The sequence below is a fragment of the Chiroxiphia lanceolata genome, chromosome 1, assembly GCF_009829145.1.
Source record: "Chiroxiphia lanceolata isolate bChiLan1 chromosome 1, bChiLan1.pri, whole genome shotgun sequence".
Taxonomy (NCBI): domain Eukaryota; kingdom Metazoa; phylum Chordata; class Aves; order Passeriformes; family Pipridae; genus Chiroxiphia; species Chiroxiphia lanceolata.
The window spans coordinates 156,164,493-156,190,426 of NC_045637.1; the positions used below are offsets into that span (position 1 = coordinate 156,164,493).

General features: G+C 56.0%; 1 protein-coding gene across 2 annotated transcripts in view; it reads left to right on the plus strand.

Annotated features, from left to right (window-relative positions):
• AGAP3 (ArfGAP with GTPase domain, ankyrin repeat and PH domain 3) overlaps window positions 1-25,934 on the plus strand; it is a 108,893-nt gene that overhangs the window by 76,410 nt on the left and 6,549 nt on the right. For both annotated transcript variants that reach the window (XM_032683113.1, XM_032683103.1), the window contains exons 12-13: window positions 12,552-12,725; window positions 17,175-17,336. In XM_032683113.1, coding sequence (XP_032539004.1) covers window positions 12,552-12,725; window positions 17,175-17,336 — 336 coding nt within the window. The remainder of the gene's footprint in view (window positions 1-12,551; window positions 12,726-17,174; window positions 17,337-25,934) is intronic.

Below are 25,934 nucleotides of genomic sequence, written 5' to 3' on the forward strand. Positions count from 1 at the left end.
AGAGGGCAGGAAAGGGACAAGCGGATCTCCTGCCTGAGCTCTCAGGTGCTGTGGCCTGGTGACAGGTATTCACTGCAGGTGTGGCAGTGCTGGGTCAGGTGTCTCCTTCAGATCCCTGGTGCTCCTCTTCCCGATGGAGTGTTGCTTCTCTTGCCCTCTTCCTCAGGGCTCCACAGGTACATCCTTGCCGTGTTCCAGCAGGCTCACCCACCCCTGTGCTACTCTTCATTGTGCTCAGCATATGTTTCTGGCTCGAGGAATGAGGGCAGCTCATATCCAAGTGCAGACAGGATGCAAAGCGACTTTAGTGGGGGAGAACAGATGGCAGCACAAGAAAACTATGGACACTGTCAGTCAGCACGAGAGCCTGGCCTCAGCCCGGCTGTGCCCTGCGTTCCTGCTCCGCAGGGGTTTGTAGGGACCTGCTCCAAAGTGTTAGCAAAGGGGAGAGGGGCAGGAAGGTCCTGAGACCGTGGTCCATGACACCTGTGCAGGTACATACGTGGCACTTAACGTGGCCATGCACGGAGCACACGAGCTGCTCCCTGGCACTGCATCGCAGCTAAATGATGTCAGAGGATGCCGAGGAGGTGAACACTGGGAAACCTGCCTTGGAGTGGGAAGTGAAGTGAAGGAAGAGTCTGCAGCAGTGCCGACCGAGATGGTTGTGCTTGCAGGCAGCAACTGGAGGCAGTTCCTGATAGCAAACATGGGAGAGCCAGAGCACAGTGTGAGGGGAGCAGGCTAAAGGGAAAAGCTCTGCCCAGTTCTGGGGACTCGTGAGGGACTGTCCAGCTCTCTGAGGACCGTGATCCTCCCATGGGATGTGGTGCTGCTGAGTGGTGCAGGAGAGCAGAGGTGGCAGCAGCATCGCCGGTGCTGGGGAGGCCAAGCAGGATGGGCTGGTTGGACTCAGTGCAGGGGTGTGAGCTCAAGCTCTGGAGGGTTTCAGGCGGGGGAGGAGCTGGAAGGGGCTGATGCTGCTTGGTTCCCTTCACGCCAGGGAACAGTCCTGATGGTCTGATGTGTGTTGGGGCTGGTGGGGTGTGAACCCTCCTCCTCTTCCTTCTCCTCCCACAGTACCGCTCCTGCAGTCCAGGGAGAGCATTTTCTGGAGCAGGTAGTGGTGGGAACCCTGCTTGGGGTGCAGGGCTTGGCTGATGCTTGTGTTTGCTCCAAGGTGACAAGGGTCTGTCTGTCCCAGGGCCAAATTCGGTGTGCTGGCACTGACTCTCAGCTCCACAGCATGGGCAGGGGAGTTCCTGGTGTGTGACACGGTGCCTGTCTCTGGCCCCGTGTGCCGTGTGTGGTGGTGGGAGGGAGCCTGCACTGGTCTCAGCCACTCCCAAACATTGGGATGGCAGGGGATGGTGCTGGCTGTCCAGGCAGCTCGGGATCTTTGCTGGGTTCATTTGCCAGGCAGCTCCATTGTGGCTCCCGGAGCGGATGGCCAGGAGTGTCTGCACAGGGCAGGCAGGAGGAGAGCACGGTGCTGGTGCCAGTGCTGGGGGAGCACTGCAGTGGCAGACCCCCCCTCTGCCAGGCCCGTGCCCCCCGATGCTCTGCCTCTGCAGAGTGAGGGATTGGCTCCCCCAGGCTGGGGTTGCTGAGCCTGCTGTGATCATGTCACGTCGGGCTCCGTCGATGTTAACATCTCATTATCTTTGTTACTGTAATTACATTATCCGCTGCTTTATGCAGAATTATTCTCCGAGGACTAATTGATGGATCCATGTTTAATTCATTAATCATTAGCATCAAATTCGACAATTACAGTGCACACTGATTGTGGAATTTCAAATGTAATGAGGGAAGAATTAACAAAGAAAAGGGAAAACCTGTTTCTCTGGCACACCACTGCTCGCCGTGGGGGACAATGACATTGAGGGAAGAAGAGCAGTGAGAGCAGGGTGGCGCAGGTCATGGCAGACAGGATGCTCCTGGATCAGCTCAGGCCTGGATGTGCAACAGTTTCATCGGGTCAGAGCAGGGAATTTGGGGACTGAGGAGGGACAGCTAAGCTCGCACCTCTGGAACAAAGTTGCTTTTCCTGCCGGCAGATTGCCTGTGGGTGCTGGAGCCGCTCGTGTCACCCTGCCCTGGGGACTTCCCAAGTTACATGTGCTCCATGCTTTGTAGGGAAAGCCGGATGGATTTTTCTGCCCCCTAGATTTGCCCATAGTGCTGTGACTGTTCTGTTACCTGCATGATGTGGCATCTGCTCTTAAATCCATGGCTGCTGTGCATCATTTCGATGTGTTCCACTTAGAGGGAGGATCCTGTGCCACTCCATCCTGGATTGTGGTCCCTGGGAGCTGGGCAGCAGAATGAAAGCCAGAGCAGGGCCCCCAGTGCTGCCCCTCAGCCTGAGGGGCTTCTCAGGACCAGGCTGGGGGCAGTGCCCCTGCACAGCTCGTTCAGTGACGGGTGTGGGGACACACCATCCCTCCCTCCAGCCGTGATTTCAGCTTTCTGTGGAGTCCAATTGGAAAAGTCCAACATTAGCCACTACTGTTCAGCCAAGGGCCAGGGCAGGGGGTGGAACTGGATGATCTTTAAGGTCCCTTTGACCCAAACCAGTCTGGGATTCTGTAACTCGGACATGGGGATGCTGAACAGAAAGGAAGAGGGTGAGGATCTGTCTGTTCTTCGGTGTGGGACCTCTACCCTTCCCAATGATGTGTTAAAGGGTTGTTTGTAGTCTGAAGATGGAGCCAAGATGAGAGATTTACTAAAATTTATCTGTAATTAATATCTTGCATTATGAATCATGTATAAAATACTGCAAATTCATGTGTATATTATAAATATTATACATTCACCATTACATTCATATGGTAACCTCTTAGGAATGTTTATCTGAGTGTCTGAAGGAGGAGGATGAATCAAAATGTGAGGCTGGAGCTGTTGGTTCAAGGGTTTGCATTGAAACTGTCAGGACTCCATGGGGAGGTGTGTGGAGGGAGCCAGGCAGGATGAGACGAGGCAGGACAGGACCAGCAATCTTTGGTGCCTGGTTCTGGTGCCGAGATTCTGCTGGATCAGCTCGAGGTTTTATTTGTTAGGTTATGGTAGAGTTAGGATGAATGTCATATTTCCAAGCATTGTAACCTGGTTATCTCAGATGTTATGATTTCTTTCTAAAGAAGGAAAACTGAGGAGGCAAAGAGAAGATGAAGCCAAAAGTGCCAAAAGTATCTGCTAACTCTGTGCCCCCAGTCTGGAGCCCAAGAATTGCTTTTTCTTTCTCATGAACTTGGCCTTATTTTAGCTCTTTTCACCACTCTTGTCATTCAGAGCTCAGAGTCTGTCCCAGGCACTTGGAGCAGGAGGAACGTGTTGTTAGGCAAGAGTTGGTATAAGTGACTGGAATAGTAGTTTTGGGGATTTTTCAGCATTGTGTTGGTTGGATCCCATGCCCCCAAAGCAAGCACTCTGCTCTGAGGCCCCTGAGGCCCTTTCAGTTGCTGACACTCATGAGATGTGGCTGCCCCATCTCTGTAAGTGTCCAAGGCCAGGTTGGATGGGGCTTGGAGCATCCTGGTCTAGTGGAAGATGTCTCTGCCCCATCACTGGGCGAATCCAGTGCCTAGAGGACACGTAGGACCTCCTCAGGTCTCTGCTCCACTCTGCCCTTTAGGGGAGCCTTTGTGGCTCCATCGTGCTGCGTTGTGCCTTCACACAGGGCACAACCCCCACGGGAAGGACCCGCTGGTGCATCCCCATCCTGCCCCGTGGGTGTGGGAGCATCCAGCCGTGCTGGGCCCTGACTCTGCTCTCCCCTCACCTCGTCCCAACCAGCAACAGAGCGAGGCTGTGCCCTGGCGGCCACGGCTCAGACAAAGCTCCCACACAGCTCCTGCTCCTGTAACTGGGAGCACCGGAGTCGTGTGGGCAGGGAGAGGCTCGTGGGAGGGATCAGAGCACGGAGGGAGCTGCCAGTGCTTCCTCCCTCCCCACCCCAGCTCTCCCTGCCCTTCCTGATGGCAAACCAGAGATTGATTTTCTCCGACCCAACAGTATAATCACTAACCCTAATTAGAGATAATTACTGGGACTTGATACACTTATTCCTTGCCAGAACACTAGAGGAGCCGTGCAGTGCAGGGCTAAGCAGGGAGAAAGCCTCGGAGAAGGGGTGGAGGAGAGGAGCAGGGATAGAGGAGCACAAGGCAACAGAGTGCCGTGGTGATCAGAGCCTTTCCCAGGGCCGGTGGAGGTGACAGAGGCAGCCAGGTGGGCACAGGTGGGCACGGGGCAGCCAGGTGGGCACGGGGCAGCCAGCCAGGCCCTGCGGCTGCGGCTGTAGCTCTCAGCATCCTGCATTCCAGAACATCTGGCTCAGGGTGCCTTGCACAAGGCACCTGCAAAAGCAACGAGGGTGTAATTTGTGGCCACCTGTGAAAATCTCAGTGTAAATAACTTGCCCGGCACTGCCAGGGAGGGCAGGGCCGGAGGGGCAGCCAGTGTTCTCCAAGGTGGACTGAGGACCTTCTCCAGCAAACCGAGTTTTCTCCTCCATACAGCCCAGGTTTGTGCTGCGGGAGGGAGAGGAGCCGGGGAGCAACTTGCTGCAGGCTACAGACTCCTGTCCTTTGCTGTCACACAGCCCCAGCTCATCCCCAAGTGCAGGCAGCTGCTCCAGCAGTGAGTCCATCCAGACCTGCGTCTGCCATCGGCAGTGCCTGGGATCTGTGCTCTGCTGGACAGGGAGGTGCCCCAGAGAAAGGTGCAAAAACCCATCACTAGCAGGCAAAGGACAGAGCCCTCCTGTTCTCCAGACAGAGCAGGGCTTGCTCTGTCCCCTTGGAATTGTGCACCCTGGGAGGTTGTGCTGCAGTGAGCCCGGCAGCCTTCTTGGGCAAAGCAGGCAGGAGTGGATGAAGCATGATGTGAGTGAATGGCTTTAGAAACAGGAGTTATGTAGGAAAATACAATGCCAGCATCCTTGAACAGCCCTTTCCCATCTACACTTAGGAGCTGGGGGCAAGGGCTGTTCTCCATCAGTCACTGCAGTGCTGGTCCTGGTCCACACTCCACAGCAAGCCCAGAAGGTTCTGGCTCTGCTTCCTTCCCTCCTGCAGTTCTGTGTCAGACCTGAATTCCTGCTCTGCCTGTACATGCAAATGGGGATCTGTATCAGTGCTGCCAATCATGAGCGTCCATCTCCCTCCACCATTGCAGGGATCTCATGGGGACTGTCCAGCTGCACAGGAGCTGTTCTGGGTGGTGTGTTAGACAGCATTACTTGTACATTTTCTGCAACTTACTTTTCCAAGTTTCTGCAAGGACTGTAAGTGACACCTTTGGTCACAGTAGCAGACGAGGAGAGTGATCTGGGACATAGACCAGAGTGATCTGGGACATAGACTGTGCTTCCTTTGTCTGCTCCCACTGCTTATTCCCAGCACCTCAGTATGGGTGCCTCAGAAACACTTCTGAGGTGTTGGAGTATAAATGACATCATGGTGAAAGTCACTGAAGGGCTTTGCCAAGTTGCAGTAGAGCTTCCTTGGACCTTCTGAAGCCTGGTTCCAAACAGCAGGGCAGCTCCATGGGGAATGCCACCATTACCCCATCTCAGCCGATGGGGGTAATGAGTCACCAAACCAAATTCGGTACTGGCTTAGGTAAAAGTAACCTGAGTGTGTTGTGCTGGTGTTCAGGCAGAGTAAAATTCAATCAGAAATAGAGTATTAAACACACACATGCACAGACACATGCACACAAAAATGTATTTGAGACCATTTCACCAAGCTGGAAGCAATTACATGCCAGATCTTTAGGGAAAAGGAACTTAAACAGAGGGGGTTGGGGGGGGGAAGTAAAGCGTAATTAGAAGTGTTTAAAGAATATCTTACTGGGTACCAAAAGGTTAAGATGAAAAGGAAGGTTTCACTGCTTAAAAACATGTCAGTCAGGGTTGAGAGGAGACTGAACTGTTCACTCTGTGTCCTGGTAGAAGGGACAGGGACAGGCAGAGGGAGCTGCCTGCGTGGTGCTGCTGCGGCTTGTGCAGCTGTGTCTGTGTGTGTGTAAAAATTGATAAAGTTAACAGCAACATGATAAAGTAATGGATAAGTGCTGAGCAGGAGCTGGAAGCTGCACCAGTCAGATGCTGGTGGCACCGATGTGGCCCAGCACAGCCAGCTGGAGCCACGGCAAGGCTCCCACTGCCATTCAGCCCTGTGCCAGTGCTCCCGGCCCAACATCCGCCGTGAGTGATTAATTGTGAGCAGCCCTTGAAGTGACCCTCCTGGCTTTGTGGGAAGCATTCCAGGTCCTGGCGTTCCCAGACTCGCTGTGGCTGTGGCCACACAAAGGGTTGTGTCAGTTTGTTCTGGGCTCATAGCTCTGCACCACTCTCCGTGCCCGCCGGCTCTGGGGAGGAAGTTAAATGCATTTGGTAAATGATGGTGATGAGGAACTGAGGAACAAAGTCACCAGGGAGGTAAGAGCACCAGCACAGCATAGCCGCTGGGGAGAGCCCCCCAGCACCTCCTCCCTGGGGACAGGGGTGTCCCAGCTGATGGAGACACCAGCACTGCCTGCCCTATGGAGAGCTTCCCAGTTTGGGGACGTTTGCCCGAGTCTGTCAGAATAGGTTGAACAGGAACCAGCAGAGTTACAAACAGTGAAAAGGGTTTTTTCAAGTTTATTAGGAGCTAACAAATCCTAACCCCAGCATTCCTTCGTTACTGTATGGGAATAGTAGAATGGCTAATAAGGAAAAAAAGTGAAGTGCTCAGTGAACACTTGTGTTGATGTCTTGGAAAGGCAAGATGATGTATCTCAGCACAGAATGATGAATTCTTCATATTCCAACTGTAATTAGGCAGCGAATTAAACAGCAGGTAGGAGATGTGGACATGCTGGAATCAGCAAGGCTGAATTATTTCATTCAGGAATTCTAGAAGGTGTTGTTAAGATCTTTTTGATGTGTGGATGGTGACAGTCAGTTTGGGACTGGAGAGGACTTCCAGAGGGCTCAGGTTCATGGATTTCTGTGTCTACAGTATGAGAAATAAAATGATGGACTGGAAAGGCCTGTAAAAACCAAGAACTGCTCCCAGAACACATTGTAGAGAAAGATTTGAGGAGCTCAATTTGTTTAGTTTATCGGACAAAAGGTTAAGAGATAATTTCAACACCATCTGTAAGTACCTGTGTAGGAAGAGAAATTTGGGGAGAGCTCTTTATCAGATAAAAGGTACCAGGATCCAGTGATGGTGACAGGAGGAAGACAACTCAGACCAGAAATAAGGCCCAGATTTCAGCAGTGAAGGCAGTTAACCACTGGAACCACTTACCCAGAGTGGCAGTGATCTCTCTGGCACCGGCAGTATTCGAGTCGGGATCAGATTTTCTGACAGATCCATCCTTACTCAGGAAGGATTGACTTGCAGGCAGACCACCTGTGGTGTGACTTAGTGCTGAGCAGCAAAGCTCAGGCAGTCCAAGGGCTCCTTTGGCTGCTCCTGGCTCCCAATCCAGGCATGTCATCACTCTCCCAGTGGATCCACCTCTTCCCTACACAGCTCCAGCCTCCCTTCCTTGGCCATGGAGCTGCTCAGTGGGTGGACATGGGGTGCCTCAGCTGGTTTCAGGGCTCGGTGTGGGGGCTTGGTGCGGGCAGAGCTCATGCTGGAGAGGAAGGAGGAGCTGTGGCTGCCTGCACTTTCCAGGCTGGTGGTGTGCTCTCGGTGCAGGACTGGGGGGGCAGCGTCACTGTTCCCAGATTTCTCAGGTTTGCTGGGTCTTGTAGCTCTGTACGTGGGGTCATCCGCCGTCTGAACCAGAGGTGAGTTGGGGTGTGGGCTGGAGAAGCCCTGGCTTATCTCATGTGCTCCAGAGCTTTGGCTGGGAGACGGGAGGTGTCATGGCCAGCGCAGGCTCTCGGTCCTCTCGGAGGTGTCGGCACCACACAGGGCTGTTTGTCCTGGCAGTTTGTACCCACCCTGGGTCAGCTTTGGTGGGAGCTGGGGTGTCACAGAGTCACTTAGTACATGCAGATGTCCAAAACTGTGCTCTCCAAAGGCAGCACTGAGAGAGGAGGGAGATTCTTTGTGTCAGAGCAGCTGTGAGGCCCAGTGCATGGCAATGGCTCCCACTGTGTGCAAGCTGCCAGATCCTGATGGCCCTGCTGTGGAGCTGGGCTGGGAAACCTCAGTCACCCACGGTTTGGATCAGTGATTCCACACAGACACTCGCTGTTGGCAGAGCTGGGAAGGACACCTGTCCATCTGTCGCCCTGGAACATTCCCCCTCATGCCTGGGGACTGTATGGGTGCTTGGCTTGGTGGTCAGCTCCTGAGCAAAACGTGGAGGTTGATGTCTTTCAAATCACACATCTCCATCCCAGTGCTCCTGGGAGCCACCCCACGTGTTTTGGCAGTATTACCAGTGGGAACTGTTCATGAGGAAGGACCTGATGATGTCCCGGTAACAGCATGCAATGCTTCCTTCAGAAAGCCAGCCTCACAGAGACTCCTGGCTCCAGAGCATGGATGGCTCTGGGAACAGCAGCCACAGGGGCTCCCAGGACAGCTGTGTTTGTGCCATGTCAGCTGCCAGCCCATTGGCAGGGAGGGGTGAGTTATGTCCTCCCCAGCAGGGATCTTGCAAACAGGCAGCTCTACCAGGCTCCTTGGCTCTCACCTCCCCCCAGGAACCGGTTGGTTTCTGGGAGTGGAGGAGTTTCCCACCAGCTGGAGGTGGGTTCCCATCCTGCTCCATGTATTGGGGTCCCAATGGCTTTTGGGGAGGCTTTGAGACATGCTTGGCTGTGGGCACCAGCAGAGCAGTACACTAAGGTAGTAATCCTGGTTCTTATTTGAAATAAATGGCCATCAGTTGGCAACAAATGCCCTAAAATTTTGGTTAAGGGGCAACGGTGACTGATGACTCCTTGGGACACCGTTTGGCAGAGGGTCAATAGCATTACCCTGTACTGTGCTACTAGCCTCTGCAGTACCAGAGAAAACAGGGTTTGCTCCATGGCAGGGTGTCCTCACCCCGTCCTGGAGCACCTCCATCACCATCTCATGCCACATGCTGACAGTCCTTCTGCCCTGTGGTGCAGCAGCAGTGTCCTTCTGCCTGTGCTGGAGCAGGGCCTGGCACTCCAGAGGAAAGACCTGTCCTGTCCTTGGCCATAAACCCAGGGGGATTCCCAAACTGCTTTCAGCTGGTGCCTCTTTAAAATTCAGCATAGCCCATTCCCCATACTGAAGCCGGGTTCCCCCGTGCTGTAAGGGCCTGGAAGCAGCACCAGCATAATGTCACCAGGAAATTTCACCAGACCCTTTGCATTATTTTGCCAAATTTCTCTTGAAAATATTAAAGAGACTCTAAAAAGATCTTTAAGTGACTCTGCAAATGATCTCCTTCCCAGCTGATGGTGCCCCTTTGGCTAACTCACCTTTATCCTGTTCCCTGGGCAACCACACCTTAACAAAGAATTCCCAGTTTGCTCTGATCCAGGTATTTCGCCAAAGGATCCGGGCTGGCACTTGTCACGCCTGGGAAGAGGCTATTCTGGTTTCAGGTCTTTTTCCATCCACTGCCACATCCATCAGTTGGGCTCTACTGAAAAGACATCATGGAGCCTTGGGTCACACCGATGTGACCACGTGAGTCTCTTGGAGTGAGGAAGCAGTGACTGGGGAGGGACTTGAGGGGCTGTCAGCAGGTCGGGCTTTCAGCCCCTGGAGGTGATGGCTCAGGGACAGATAGTATTTACATGTAGATGTCTATTCACCTGTCACTTGGCTTGTCCAATTTACAGGGGACATATCCAGCAGCTGCCAGGGTGTTGCTTCCAAAGGGACACAATTCCTGAGAGCTCTGGCCTTGCTGGGACCACCCAGGAGCTGCCTGGAACACGCTGGAGTTGAGCGGGGCAAGGTCCACGAGCTGAGTGAGTGGATGGGCTGTGGGGGAGTTCCCCCACAGCTGGGTGACTCCAGGCAGTGAGAATGAGGTGCCAGGAGCTTGGAGGGGCTGGAGAGGCTGATGGAGACTGTTCCTTCTTTCAAAATGGAATTTTGGGTGTTTGTGGCAGCCTGCACTGCTCCTCGGAGGAGTGTTGGATGGGCACATCCTGGCAGACTGGGGCTCCCAGCATGGCTGAGTGGGGGTGCAGAGTGAAGATCTGGGCTCTCTGGAGCCCTGCAGGACTTTCCCCTCTGAGGAAGCAGCTTCTCCCAGCCCCTCTGTTCTCCTCTCTTCACCTTCCTCTCCTCTGTAGGTGTGGCTGTGGACACGGGCTGTATGCTTGGGGGCTTGGGGCTGGCAGGCACTGCCTGAGTGCTGGACAACCTGTTCTCGTCCCATCCCATCCAGTCCCGTCCCAGGACCCAGCTCATCCCGGTCTGGGGAGAGCAGCATTGTCCCTGCTCCAGTGGCAGCAGGCTCCCTCCCACGAGGAGGCGAGAGGAGATGGATGCAGCAGTCAGGAGCAGAGCGCCAGCTAATTACCCTTCCGAGTGTGTCTTGTAAATTAAGGGCTAATTAGAGGCAAAGTCAGTGTCATGGTTTTACACGTGTTTCTGTGGTGCTGAACAAGGGGAGGGAGGGGGAAGCATGCAGCAGCCGGGCTGGAGGCAGCGAGACAGGGGCACTGCAGGGTCCTGGCAGTTTGGGGTGCAGGGTGCTGAGGCCCTGGCAGCTTGGGGTGAGGGTCCTGGCAGCTCAGGATGCAGGGTCCTGGCAGGTCAAGGTGCAGAGCACCGTGTCCTGGTGAGCCCCATGTCAGCACTGCTGGCAGGCGGGATCTGCAGCCAAGGCTCGCAGGTGATCCCTGCACAACAAAGCAGGGAAAGGGGATTTTTGGTACAGGGTTGGTACAGGGAAGAGGAGGGTGGGAGGCACCTGCCATGCTGGCGATGAATGAAGGGTGGCAATGATGATGATGATGATGATGGTGGGTGGCAGACATGCCTGGTGCAGGGCTGGTGGCCACATCACCCCTCTGTTCTCTGGAGGGGAGATTTGTGCTCTTGAGCTGTCCTGTCAGGCACTTGGCAGCCCTGGCTGTGCCCAGGCACCAACAGCATCTGAACAGCATCCCTTGGGTTTTCATGGAAACAGCAGGAACAGAAATGTACATTTACGTACAAACTTTGGGGCTCCCCATGGGATTTTATGGGTCTCTGCTATTCATGAAGGGTGGTCCAGCAGAGAGAAAGGTTGCCCGGGGAGGTTGTGCCATCTGCCTCATCAGAGATGCTCCAAACCTGTCAGGCTGCTGGCTGGGGGGATCTTGCTCGAGATGGAGCTGGATGGGATGATGCCAGACCTTCCTTCCACCTCAGCCGTGCTGGGATCCACAAGAGCCAAGTGGGGCTGGTCTCACACAGATGAACTGCCCTGGCTGTAGCAGCTTTTGCTGGGGACCCACTCCTGCAGGTGTCCATTTGTTCTGTGGAAGGTTCCCACTGCCATAGCAGTCCCATTGAACCCGGGGCTCAGTTCCTCGTCATGGCTCGTAGCCCGGCTTTGCCGTGGCCGTGGAGGGGTTGGTGTGCCAGGGCTGGAGCTGTGGTGCACAGTGCATGGAGCCATTCCACAGCCCTGCCCTGGCCATGGCCAGGTGGGCTGCAGTGGGAATCCCAGCTGGGAATCCCAGCTCAGTGTCTGTGCCTCCGGGCGTGGAAGGAGGAGACTGTATCTTCCGAGTAGAAAAGGTGCCCCTTTGCTCCACCCTGAGATCCCAGAGCACGTCCTCTGCAGTGGCTGGAGCTGAATGCCCTGAGGGGAGCACAGGAAGGGGCTGGCGGTGGGGAGGTGCAGTGGGGTCCCTCGGGGCAGTGTTCTCCTCCATGGCACATTGCCTGCAGACTGAACAGGATGATGTGTGCTCCCTGTCAGAACTGCCCTATTTGCTGTTCTCAAAATTTTGGGTGTTCTTGTAGTCCAGAAACACTTGACCTGTTTTGAATCACTGAGTGATCTTGTCCTCTGTGACAACCTCTGGTCCTAAAAACACCCCTCTCTCAGGAGTTCAGGTTCCTGGGCACAGTCACAGAGGTTTCCAGCGCGTGGGAAGCATTTCCACCTGCTCTTCCCATCTTACAGATGTCTGTTCCCCTGCTTGTCCCTTTGACACCCTCTGTTTGATTGCCCACTCTCTCCAAGTGTCTCCTGCATGGCTGGATTTTACTGCCAGGGACACACAGGGAGTGAATTTGAGGAATGAGGGTGGGCATGGTGGCCATGGAGTGGGTTTGGGTTTGCCTAGGTGCTGGAGGCAGTAGTGAAAATCGTGAGCTGTGGGAAAGCTGTGTGCCAGGATCCCCAGCTGTGCATCCTGGGATGCTGCACTGAAACCCACCAACGGGGGTCCCTCTGGGAAGTAGGGTGCACTGGGCTCTTCTCTCAGCACCCTTGGGGTGATGCACCAGCACCCCTTGGGAGAGGAGAGACAGAGAGAGCCTGTCCTTATGCAGGGCCACTGGATGAATGTGGCATCAGGTATGGGACACTGTGCCTTCTCCCACCGTGCTTCGGGGCAGCAGTGGGGCTGCGCTCAGTTCGTGTCTCTCTTGCAGGTGCTCCCCACTCGACCAGCAGCACGTCCTTGCACTCTGAGCGCTCCATCAGCGGCATCAACCTGGTGGGCTTCAGCTCCAAGCCAGATGGGATGCACCAGCGCTCCTACTCCGTGTCCAGCGCTGACCAGTGGAATGAGGCTGTGGCTATCCCCGGCAGCTGCCCCAACCCCTGTGAGTAGCCTTTCTGGCCCCTCTCCCCTTACCTGTGGCAAGTGGGGGCTCATTTCATCGATGGGGCAGTCCTGAGCTCTGCCCCGTGGCTGCAAGTCTGGAGTTTGCTCATGGGTGTCACACGCAGCCTCTGGGCCTCACTGGGGCTGTCCCCCTTAGCGAGGGTGGGCTGGCAGCGTCCCAGCCAGGGGAGAAGCTCTCCTACTGGCCATGGAGAAGGTCCAGCCAAGGGATGCTGCTCCACAGCAGGACAGTTCCGACCTCTCTGCTCTGACCTCACTCCCAGCTCACCATGCCAGGGGTAACTACTGCTTTCCCTATCTCTGCTCCTTGCCGGCACCCCTATCTCCTAGATTTTGGGGCAGCTGAACAAATAGGAGTGATTCCTATCTCTGGAGCACACACTGAGCACGGCCCGCCCCCTCCCCCCACGCTCACTCGCTCTCTGTGATGTTTCAGGACAGTTGAGTGAATTAAAATAATTCATACATTTCCCAACGTAGCCACTTTGCCGAATTGGAAAATAAATGCTTTTGTGCTGCATTCATCACTCCTTCGTTCCTGGCTCTGCCGCCGCACTAAAAAAGCAGTTAAATGCACATCAAGAGTGGAGGAGCCATTTCCATGCCTGCTCGCCCCTTGTAGTTCTCATTAGCGCGGCAGCCGCCCCCCCGCCCGCTCCCAGGGGCTTTCGCAGTTTAAAGGAGCCTCTTTATGATCATTACCGGAGTCCGACTGTGCGGGCGCCATTTGCAGCTGAGGAGGCTCCTCATTTGTAACTGTGAAAAACTATCAATTTCAGCGCGCCTGATGCAGCGGCTCCATCATTGGCCCCATCAGCTCCCTGCTGGAAGCGAATTAATCAGACTGTTACTGCTGATGGGGCAGCGCGGGCGAGGGGAGCGGAAGGGCGCAGCGCTGAGCGGGGATGTGCCGGCAGCCCCCTCGCCTCGGACACGGGGGGCGGCGGGCAGCCCCCGCCGGGGGAACCGCGCTGCGAGAGGCACCGGACACGGGCGCGTCTCCTCGTCCCCGGGCCGGGAGAGGGTCCCCGGCGCAGGCCGTGCCCGGCCCGTGGGAGCCGTGAGCGCAGGCAGCGGGAGCCTCCGTGCCCCGGTGTGCACAGCGGCAGCTCTGACACCCTCGTGCAGCACCACGGCCGGCACACGAGGCACCTTGGCACAGGCGAATTCTGTGGCACAGCCCCTGTGGAGAGCAGCTCCCTACCCCAGTGCCCTCCTGCCTCAGGAGCTGTTGTGGCAGGTCTTATCCCTCCTCCCAGCGGCCCCACTGCAGAGCTGGGGGCTGTGCATTGGCCTGCCGTGGCCTGGCTCGGGTGTCATAGGAGAGCCATCCAGTCCCTGCTCTCCATCCCTCTGCTCCCCTTCCTCCTGCATCCTGTCCCTCGGCCTCCCCAGCCCCCCCACTCCGTTACTCTCCTCCTATCCATGGAGGAGCTGTCCATGCTGGAAGCACCCAGACCAGTCTGCCTCTTCCATTCACAGTAACTGGAGACTGACAAACGGGAGCTGTGCTGCAGGGTCTGTTGTGGCAGGACAACGAACAACATTTTTAAACTAAAAGCAGGTGGATTTATTCCTGGAAATGTTCAAGGCCAGGTGGGATGGGGCTTGGAGCAACCTGATCTAGTGGAAGATGTTCCTGCCCATATCAGGATTGAATGATCTTTGGTCCCTTCCAACCCAAGACTTTCTGTGATTCTCTGCTGCTGCTCCTCCCCATGACACAGGGGTAAGATGCCAGCTCAATGCTCAGTGTGTCCCGAGCGCTGGTGGCTGTTTGTCCACCCTTGGGTCCCACCACACTGTGCTGGACCCCGAGCCCTGTGGTCACTCCTGCCTGGCCATACCCTGTGTTAGTGCTCCACAGACATGTCACGGGGCCAGCTGTGCTGGAGGGCCTGTGGCACACGAGGGACCACCAACTCAGGGGTCCCAGGGGTCCCAGGGCTGTGTCCATGGGCTGTGTCACCCACAGCCAGCAGAAGTGGATTCTCAGCATCACAAGAGAGGGGGCATTTGGGGGGTGGGCAGTGCTTTCCACATGGCACAGAGTGCTGAGCTGAGCAGCACGACTACCCCTCCACCAAGGGACTGAGCACTGTGAGGGGGTCCCTGCACCACACCTGAACCCCAGCTCTTCCAGGGTCCAAGCTCTCTGCTGTGTTTCCACCTCTACATGGCCAGACAGGTGAATAATATTCCTCTGCTCAGAGCAGATTTTGGGCACATGCCGAGGGTGTAGGCTGTCCTCCTGACACCTGAGGACAGGCTGCCTGCTCCAGTTGTGCCCTGGAGTGCACACAGAAGAGGGATGGACAGGGACGTACGGTCATGTAAACGTGCTCCAGCACATTCTGTGTCTGTCCTTTATGGAGGAGCTCTGTGACCCACCCGTGGGGTCCCAGAGCCACCCATAAGACTGGCTGGTTTGGAGATGGAGCCCAGGAGGTCCCAGCTGTGCCTGTGGAGGGTTCCATGGTGAGACAGGAACCTGGAAGTCCTTGGGTGGATCAGAGGGGCTCATTGGCCCTGCTGGGGAAGGAGGGGGAGCGAGCAACACCTGATCTTGCAGAGGGAGTATATTCCACATGCTGCCCCCGCCACTGCCATCCCAACCCCATCCCACCATGGCCCTGGAAGCCCCCAGCTCTGGTGCTGGGCAGTAAGAGCAGGGACAAAGGCAATGATCCCTTGGGGATCGGGAGGTGCCAGGCTCACGGCTGGCTGCAGGAGCATTGCTGGGAGCGCAGAAGGGCGCGACCCCACTCACTGAGCCTGGAGGGGGGCAGAGTGCTGGCAGCACAGAATTTGGCCCGGGGGGCATCCTGGTGAGCAGGTGGGCAGCAGAGGGAGGCTGGAGGCACCATGTGTAGCCACTGACGAGAAAGTTCAGGTCCCCTGCGACTTGCGGCTGGGAGCTGAAGGTGCCTCACACCTGCTCTAAGCACAGTCCTGTAACAGGATCAGTAATTTATATTTATAAAACTGGAGTCTGATTTTATTAGATTTATCTCTCCTAATTGTCAAGGGTGAGCTATTTCCCTGTGGATAAATAGCATCAGAAACACCCTACTAGTCTGTGTCAGTGCAGGAGAAGCCAGAGTTGGGATAGATCCAATGCTGTGTCCTCTCCCATCCAATGCGAGGGGGACACTGGCTGCCCTCTGACCCCTGGGAGGTCCTGGGCTCTTTCCCTCTGTGCTGCTCTGTATCCCTCTGTTCCCCTCTCCACCCCACTGCCGATGTTTGTCGAGACAGATCAAGCCCCAGAGAGCTAGTCTGACCAAAGCAGGCTGAACTGGGGAAGCAGAGGCTGGGCTGGGGTGGGAGAAGGGCTTGGCAGGTCCCTGCAGTCCCACTGCTGGAACTTGTGTGATGCTGTAATTCCTTTCTTAATTCCAGGTGCCACAGAACATGGAAATGAAGGGTCAGGACTTGATGGGAAACACTAGGCTGTGGCAGAGAGCACGGCAAGCTGCCTGAAGCAGAGGAGCTGCCATCTGTGCCCTGGGGGTGGGTGGACACTGGAGAGGCAGGAGTGGATTTAGGAGAGGGTTAACAGTGCGGTGAGGGCTCCTGCGCCTCGTTGCCTTCCCCGGAGTCTGCATTTTTATGCTGATTGGAAGCCTGCGCTGTGTGTGCTGCTGAAATTGAATGTCAGGCTTTTGATTTTGTTGCTGGTCTCTAATGAAATTTGACATTTAATGGTGAGTGCAGCGGCAGCGTGTGTGTGTGTGATCGGAGCTTGATTAGCGCACTCTAATTGACAGTAATTAGGCAGCTCCCTGATTGTTTCTAATTCTGCTATTAATTGTAAGGAACAGTATGATTGAGGATAAATTTGGTGCGTTGCTGCTGGGGATGCAGCTTCTTCAGCTCCGTATCGGAAGCCTATTGAGCCCATCATGCTCAGGTTCCTGAGTGTGGCAACCCCAGTCACCTCGTCTGGCAGAGCGGTGCTGGGGGGGCCAGTGCTTCTGCAGAGGCTCTGCAGATCCTGGGGCCTGGATCTGCCCCGGGGGCACCGAGAGCACCTCCTGGGTCCGTCCCTTCCCTTGTGCAGCCCTGTGAGGACCCTGCTGCTGAGCTGCTCCCCCAGGGACACGTGCTGGGGGGTGGCACATCAGACTGTGCCACTGTGCGTGTCCCAGCTGCATAGATGCCAGAGCTGCCCCTGTGTGATCATCCCACATGGATCCTGGTGTGGAGCAGATCCAGCCTGACTCTGCCCAATTTGCTACCAGCCCTGAGCTGGAGCGAGTGTCAGAGCGGCCCCGTGCCATGGGGCTGAGAGGGTTCTTCCCTGTCTCATGTGGCCATATGGCCAGGCGAGTACCAGGGCTGACTCCCAGACACCTGGGTGTCTCTGGAAAGAGCAGACTGTCACTCTCCCACTGTACATGACTTGCCTTTTCTTTGTCCCCAGCTAATGGTACCGCCGACTCGCTCAGCTCCAGCCCAAACATTTCCAGTACCGCCAGCCCAAAGCTGGAGCCGCCTCCGTCACCACATGCCAACAGGAAGAAGCATCGCAGGAAAAAGAGCACAGGGACGACTCGGCCTGATGGTCCCAGCACAGCAGCAGAAGGTAGGAAGGGTCTGACAGCACTGCCATCTCAGAGCACCCGCCATCCAGGGGTCCTGTGAGGTTCGGGGAGGATCTGGGGCTCAGAGTGCTCCTCATCCAAGTCTTGATAGGGATCTGGGGCTCAGAGCACTCCTGATGTGGGACTTGATGGAGACCTGGGGCTTGGAGCACTCCTTGTCCAAGCAGCTTGTGCTGAGGAAGGAGGGAGGGAGAAACCAGCTTTTCTGATCTGCCCTTCCCTCCATTTCTCATGCTCAGTGCAGGCAGGACCATCATCATGCCTGTGCCTGCACAGACCCTCAGTGGTAATAATAATTACTAACTGTAGTCACAGGCCTGAGAGCACACCACATGGTTAACGGGTGCAGACACTTTCCACCACAAGAACCTACTTCTGTTTTGGAAATTGGCCAAACTTTCATTATTTAAAGGACCTGCGCTGGGCACCTGCCTAAAGCCAGAGGTCTTCTGGAAAAGCTTGTCTAGTTCAGGTGACCAGCTGAAGGCATGTGCACTGCTTAGCCAATACTCAAAGTACTGATGGTTTTTGTGTTAATTCTGGTGACTGTGGTTGCTGAAGAGGGACCCAAAGCTTGGCAGGAGGCTGCAAGGCATGGGGAAGCATTCTGCTAGGAAAAGCCACCCAGATTTGTCCAGGTAGAGATGAGCCTGGCAGCCACTTTCTCCAAAGCCTGCATTTGTGATTAGCCTCTGGAAAAAGCAATCCTCAGTCTGAGATTTTACTTCATTCTTGGTGGTCCTGTCCTATAGCACTCAATAAGCTTTTGTAGTGAACCAAAGATGTAATTCAGATGGGAGGAGGGTTCAGTACAAGTGTTGGAAGCTAATGACTGCTGCAAAACAAACCAGAAAATGTTAGTCTGTACCTCAAGCTGCTGCAGCTGTCCTGGCACCCTGCTCCATCACAGGTCCACCCGCAGCCCAGCAGCCCAGGTGTCCCATGGCAGAACTGCTCCCCTCAAGTTCCCTCTCTTGGAAACATTGCAGAGATGATGTGCAGAGTTGGACAGCTCTGTTGTGCTTTCTTTGCTGTTGTAGTTGTCTGCATCTGAAATGCCCCAAGTCTAAGACAGGCTTCCCCTCTGCAGGGGGAAGGCACCTTGGCTGAGGCACCTTGAGTGTTGTTTGAGTCTGTCATACCCACTGGTCTCATGGTTAGCAAAGCATGGTGTAGCTGCAGTTTGTTCTTAGCTCTGGGTGTATGTTGCCTCCTCAGATCCATTGCTGCCCTTCCTAAATTGGTTTGCAGTTCTCAGCCCGGTGCTTGACAAAAGAAGAGACTCGTTCTTTGTATGAAGAGTGAGATAGCAAAGGGTAGAATGACTTTGTGCCCACATGTGAAACTTGAGAAAGCAGATGCTGAAGTACCGTGTCCCATCCTTTAATAATATTCTAAGAAAGAGTTGTAAAGAAGGTCCCAAAGCCGACTTGGGTGTGATATCTGGGTTTATGTTGTGGACATGAAGGCACTCAACTGGCCACAGTGAAGATCGTGGAGTGCAGGACTGATGTGTCAGTGCATGCAGAGGAGGAGTCTGGTCCTGTGGCTGCTCAGCACAGCTGACGGCGTGGGAGAGGTGCAGATGCTGGGACCTCAGGTTACACAGAATAGAATGCAGTGTTGTAATGGAAAAGGTCATTGAACTCGGGAACACTTTTACAAAGCATTCATATGGACTAACCACTGCTCAAAATCTTGGGTGCCCAGACCTGTAGTCTTTGAGCCATCCCAGTTTTTTCATCATTTCATAGGGGTATTTTTTCAGACATATGCTCACTCTGTATGTCCTTCCCAATTTGGCAGCATCCCTGGAAGGTGGAGTGGGAGAGGTGGAGCACGAGGGCCTCACAGTATTTTCTGTTGTTCCCTGCCCTGGTCCTTGGCCGTGGCAGTGAGCTGGGCAAAGGCCTGTGTTACCTGCAGTGATACCTGGGCCTTGTCTTGATATGGTTAATTTGGAGCCCTGTGAGGTGTTGGAGTAATGTAACTTTTTCCTACAGTGTGCATTCCTTCACATTTATCAACATGGAACTTCATTTGCCAGCAAAGTGTCAGTTCCCAACCTTCATCCGTCACTTCGCAGACCTTGCACGCCGTGGATCCTCCTGCTGCCAGAGCCTGTGGCACTGGTGCCGGGAGCAGGAGGAATCCCCTGGCTGTGATCCGCAGTGCTGCCGGTGCTGGGACATGGGCAATGGGAGCTGCTCTGGTGTGGCAGTGGGAAGGAGCAGTGCAAGCACCACTGAGCAGTGAGGAGAGCGCAGCACAGCAGAGGGGGCATCTGTGACCCACAGGCACACAAGCAACCCGTCTGCCATGTCTCCAGACTTTCCAAGCTCCCGTGCCCTCCTCCAGGGGGTGAATGGGTGCAGCTCAGCGCTGTGGTCGGGCAGAGGCGACGGGAACCAGCTGCTCCCAGGCCTGTGTTGGGACTCAGTGGTGCCCTGAGGTGTTGCATGGTGGGTTTCTGCCTTTTGGTTGGCTGTTAACAAATTGACCTTGCATTTATTTTTTAAGTAATCTACTGTGTTAGAAGACTGGTCCGATTGCAAAATTGGACTTCCAAAGGCAGGATCAGTTCTGTTGTGCTCCCAGCTCCCCCTGTGTGAGCAGGATGCCTTGCTGTGGGTCGAGGGGCTGCAGCCAGCGTCCATGCCAGCAGGACCCTGCTCTGAGTCCAGGGAGTGGCCACTCCTGCTGCACTTAGAGCTTCCCATCTTCGTCTTGCTGTAGGCAGTTCCAGCAGCAAAGAGCTGTATGCCCCGTTTTGGGGAGAGAGGGGCCTCTCTGTCAGGAGAGGGTCTTTGTGCACCCCTGCGCTCAGTATGAATTATGGAGCTGGGTCACACACTCCTGTTCATGCAGACAATCCCCTGCCTGCCACACACCTGCTACCAGGTCTCTTGGACCTTTGTGGGTAACTTAGTCGGTCTCTCTCCTGCTCCCAGCACCAGGACTACACTGAGAGCTGGCACGGCTCTGGGCTCTGTGACAGCTTGTCACCAGGACCAGCAGCCCAGGGCAGAGGCAGAGGAGCAAGTGACTCTGGGACTGATGCTCGGGTGGTTGCCCCTGGGTCACTGTCCTGCGTGAGATGGAGAGACTGGTGCAAGCACAAGGAGGTGCTGAGCCTCCACGTGAGGTCCCATACCAATGTCTGAATGGATGGCAGTCAGTTCCAGCCATGAACCCAGAGCTGAGCATTGCCCCACGTCATGGGCATGGCCATGGGTTTATCTCATGGACTGGTGTCCGTAAGTATGCCTGATCCCCCCTTGAATCTTTTTTAGCTGCTCTTGAACAGTTCCAGCAGTTTTTTTCAGAGCAGGGTAATCTGAGCTTTTTGCTTTCACATAGTCAACACAGTGAAAGTGTGAAATCCCTGTGCTGGGAGTGGGGCTGATGGGCCCTGTGGCAGAGCGGCCGTCCCTTGTGCTGAGCTGCCATCCCTTGTGGTGCTCATCCCTCTGTGGAGGCTTGTCTGTCCTGGCACGAGCATGGGCACAGCCCAGTGATGAGCCATGCTCCCCATCAGCTCAGGCCAGTGTGGCTGTGCTACTGTGGGGAGCACTGTGGCTGGACGCCCCAAAACCAGGAGCTGCGTGGGGCTGGATGCAGTGTCAGGCTCAGCCTCTGTCACAGTATTCCTCTGGGCAGGAACAGCTGTGGGGGTGTGTGAGGGAGCAGGTTTGGGCAGTGCCCAGACTGCCTTCACCTTCCTGTGCCCGCCCCACACCTGTGAACGGGGCATGAGCGGCTCGGGTTAGCATCCTGGGAAAGTTAGTGAGGTCTGGGGATAAATTGCCATCAGTTTATCTCATTTAGGAGGTAATCAGAGCCAGGGACGTGCGGAGCAATTGAATCTTAGTTGTTCTGAAGTATCATAAATCAAACGAGCTGTTGCTATTTTACATGGGCTCATGTTAAAGAGAGCGCAGTGTCAGGCTGCCAGGGAGCATCCACAAACTATGGCAGGCGTGGGATTGGGCTGCCGGGGATGTCACCAAACCGGGGAGTGCGGCTCAGGCTGTCAGGGAGCACCCACAGCCTGGCAAACGTGTGTCAGGCTGTCAGGGGATGAAGATGCTTGTCAGCACAGTGGGGTTGCAGTGTCAGCCCGCAGGGACCATCAGGGAAGTCTGCTCAGATCAGAGCCCAGCAAAGTGTCACGGCCAAAAGTGCCCCATCCTGCCACGGAGCAACCCAGAGCCTCCCTGCAGCCACAACTCCTCTGTGCCTGAGACCCTCGGCCCCTGTCCTGAGAGCCAGGAGGGCCCAGGAGCCACCAGACACAGCTGAGGGCAGCAGCACCTTTGCGACGCTCCCTGCGCCAGCCTCCCCATGGCTGCCAGAGCTCCGGGGATAATGAACTTCTCATGTGCTTAAAGAGTGATGCAGGGTGCATGGCGAGAAGCTGACAGCCCCTTAATGTGCTTCTCAGTGGCGGCCAAACGACGCGGTTTTGTCTTTGTTTTTTAGTTTTAAAACCCACGGGAAATTGATGGCCAGTAAAGAGTTGTGTTGGGGCGATGTGCGTGATTAATGCCAACTGTCAGGGGCTGTCGGAGGCCGATCGCGGTGAGCCGGGAGCGCGAGGCTGAGCCGCACTCACCAGATTGCCGGGGATTCCAGCTGCCATCGCTCAGCTCCCGCCTGCCCCACACAGCTTGTGTCACCCGCGCGCTTCCTTCCGCCAAGCCTCTTAATTCAGTGCTAACAAGTCACTCCTGCTCATTACAGACCCTGGAGCTCCCTGCTCCGTCCTGGCTCCTGCCGGGCATTGCCGCACTACAGCCAGTCCTCCATCTCCATCAGCTCCCACCCCCTTGCTCTGTGGTTCCTGGAGGACCTTGTGCAGCTCCATGTTGCCCCCCTGAGAGACCCTCATGTGCACACCCCTGACCCCACCTCAAGCCTCCGCTCACACCGCAAAGCCCTTACTGTACATGCCCTCCCTCCCGTGCCCACAGCGTGGCCCCCCCCCCCCAGTGCCTGCACACACTTCCATGGTCCTTCTGCTACCTCCCATCCCTGCCACGCTGTGCTCACGCTGCACCCTGTATGGCATGTACCCAGAAATGACACTCTTTGACCCTTACATGACCCCCTGCACACCCCTGCGTACCTGCGGTGTCCCTCAGGAGGACCTGCTCCTCCTGACACTCTGTGTTTTTACACATACACACGCACAGATTTGAGACCCCGCCGTGTGCCCTCTATTCTACAGCTCAGTGTGGCCATCCCTGCTTGAGCCCCCATGGCTGCCACCCCCTGCACCCGTGCTGTCCCCCATGGGGACGTGCCAGCTCAGCCTGGGGCACTCCTGGATCTGGGGGCGCCGGGACAGCGGGCGCTGTTCCTGCTGCGCTCTCCTCGGCTGTCCCCGCGGAGGGGCCTGTCCCTGTCGCACTAATACAGGTTGGGAATATTGGGTTTAATGATCTGCAAAATGAGGAGGCAGCGAGCTGACATTTACGAATGGTGCTGCATCCTTCTCTTCCCAGACGCCTGCTAATTTGTTGATATCCCAAACACCTCGTAATGATGTGGTACAGTGGCAGCTTGCAAACAAGCATCCTGAGGCCAGGGGCTGCTGGCTGCCCTGCTCCAGGACCCTTCTCACGGGCTTGGTAGCCAGAGAGCGGAGCTGTGGGCCAGGGTCTCCCTGCATCTCAAGTAGGACATGCCCCTGGCTTCTACCATGTGCCCCACACACTGGAGGCATCCCCTCACCTCCTCTCCTCTCTGTGTGACCTCCCACTCACCAGGGCATCTGGAGACACTTCTGCTATGGCAGCAAAAAGTGGGAGAAGGAATGGAAGTGGGAGAAGGGCAGTGTGGAGGGAGAGGCTGGATGTGACTGGGAGATGGAGAAGAGCAGAGGTGAGAGAGAATTCTGCTTGGAAACAGGGCTCAGTGCAAGCTCTGCTTCCTGTTTTGCTGATGTTGAGTGTGATCCTGCTCCTCCCTGCCTGACCTGCTGGGATGCAGGGAAGGTGTTCCACACTATCCTGTGCACCCCTGTGCTTGGGAAGGAGCCACCCAGGGAGCCATCTGACATGGAGGGCTCTCTGTGTCTGGGGTGCTGGTGTGGAGGTGCTCCCGCCATCCTCTGTGCTGAGCTCCCCCAGCCCAGCCCGCTGGGGTGGGAAGTGCTGCCCTGGGCCTTTGGGCTGGCATGGAGGAGCTCTGTCCAGTGCTCTGTGTGGGGAGGGAATTGCTGCTGTGTCTGAGTGCTTTGGAGCATGGTCCTACCGTGGTGGGTGAGGAGCATCAGGGACTAGAAGGACACTGCTCCATCCTCTGTGTCTTCACACAGCTGCTTTGTGTCCTGGTGCCTGTGGGACAGGGGAGCAGCCCCCCTGTATTGCTGTTTGTGCTCTGAGTGTGCTGCCCCAACCTTGGGAGGCACCTCAGGTAGGGCTGAGGGATGGGGCCAACCTGCTCCACTGCAGCTCCCTGTGGGGACACGGTGGCCTGGGGTGACCTGCCACACCCCAGGGAGAAGCACAGCATCCATGGGAAAGGAGGTGGGAAGTGCTGCTCCCATGGCTCCGTGTTGGGGTCCCCACGGGGGCGTCTCTGGTCTGAGTGATGATATGGGGTGTAGCCAGAGCCCTTTGCAGAGCAGGACTGAGCTCTGCCCTATCCTGTGCTAAAGCTGAGGGGTTTTTAGCCCTCTGATGTACCCCTTCTGCTCATAGCTGTGCTTCCCACCACTCGGAGCAGAGAAAGGGGCCTTGGCACAAGCTGTGAGGGCAACACTCCAGGGCACCACTGTTCCCCTCTCCAACATCCCACAGGTGTCAGCGACAGACCCACCATCCCACTGGGCACCTTGTCCCAGGGCCCCCATGGGCAGCAGAGCTCTGGCCCTCCCTTGCACCTTGATGGGCTCTTCCTCACCCTCCTCCTGTCCCTTTGGGCTGGCTCCCGGCAGGGCACACAGGATGTCTCCATTCCCTTGTTTCTTGCCAGAGGACATGCTTCCTTCCCAAGCTGGTGTACTGGAGGGGGGGTGCTGGCTGCCTGCCCAGCACAGCAGCCTGGGGAGGGATGACTGCCTGGGACTGGTCACCTGGCTGTGGTCCCTACCAGAGCCAGCTCAGCTCGGCTGCCAGTGGGGTCTGGGTGCCGCATGGCTCTGCCATGCCCTCCCTAATTCTGCTCCCATTTGGAGCCCTCACTGCTGGGCGGCGTTGGAGGGGGGTCGTGGGGTTAACACCCATTAGCAGAGCCGGCTCCCACCGAACTCTGCTCAGCGACTCTTCATGGAGCTCAGTCTTTAAAACATCATCAAAAAATCATCAAGAGAGACAGGCAGTGAGTTCATTTCCACTGCCCACTAATTCTAATGGAGCTGGTGTAATGGGCTCCCACCAGCACGCCGGGGGGCAGCTGGGGGGACGGGCTCTGCCGTCTGGCCCCAGGATAGCCCCTCACCCCAAGGCAGCTAGGAAGGCCTCCTGTAGGAGTGGCTTCCTCTGGGACCTGAGCCCTGTTGAGTTGGAACTCTATGGCTCCTCTGGGCTCTGGGAAGGAGCCTGTGCCTACACGTGGGGCAGGAAAGGGAGTTCTGCCAGCTCTGCTTCAGCAGAGGTAGTCCAGACCCTTCTGCCCACGTCATCTGTTTCATGCTATGCTTTCATCCAGCCAGAAATGCCCCTGCCACATTGAAACCTGTACCTCTCCCCAGAAAAAGATGAGTCCTTCCCTGTACTTCCCCTAAAGCAATGACTTGAGTCTGATTCAACTTGCATGGATCCCTTGGGGAGCACAGGAACTGGTTCCAGACTGTCCCAGAAGCTGGATCTGCACGGTGTTCAAAGCTGCTCTGAGTCCTTGATTCCCTTCTCTGCTGAAGGGAATTCACCCATGTGTGAATCCAGGGGTGTGATCCCACAGTGCCCTACCCTTCTACCGTAGCCACGCTGTGCTTGGGCCTCCAAAGAGATGCCATCCCGTGTTACTGCAGGGAAGAGAGGTGGGGAGTTTGCCTTGGTGTGCCCTAGCTGTGGTCCTTTGTTAGCTCTTCCTGGCTCCGAGAGCAACAGGCCCTTTGTTCAGCATGAAGCTGGAATCCAGGAGGCACAAAGGAGGAAAGGAGCAGAGTCCCCCGGCTTGCAGAGCCTGCACAGGGGCTTTGGTCGGACTGGGACTGCTGCCAGGGCTGGGACCACGCAGCCCCAGGGCCCCAGGATGTCACTAAGCTGTGACAGTGCAAAAGGTCCATCCCAATGGGGTTGGAGCCCCAGAAATTTCCATCTCTCAGCAGGAGGGACTTGCCTGCCCCCTGTAAATGTCCTGAGCAGAGGGTTGGGAGCCCCCCAGCCCAGCACAGGGCCTGGGGCAGGCAGAGTGGACATTTGCTTCCACTGGGAAGCTTACAGGCACAGGAAGGCTGGGGCTGAGATTCCTGCCTGCATGTTTGGTAGGGAGGTACTGGGCAAACAAGAGACAGGAACAAGGAGGATGGAGCCTTGTGAGCCCATGGCAGGAGTCCTTGCTGTGTCCCAGGGACCATGACCTGCTTCCTGCTGTTCAGTGACAGCAGAAGCAGCTCGGCAGCAGGGAGG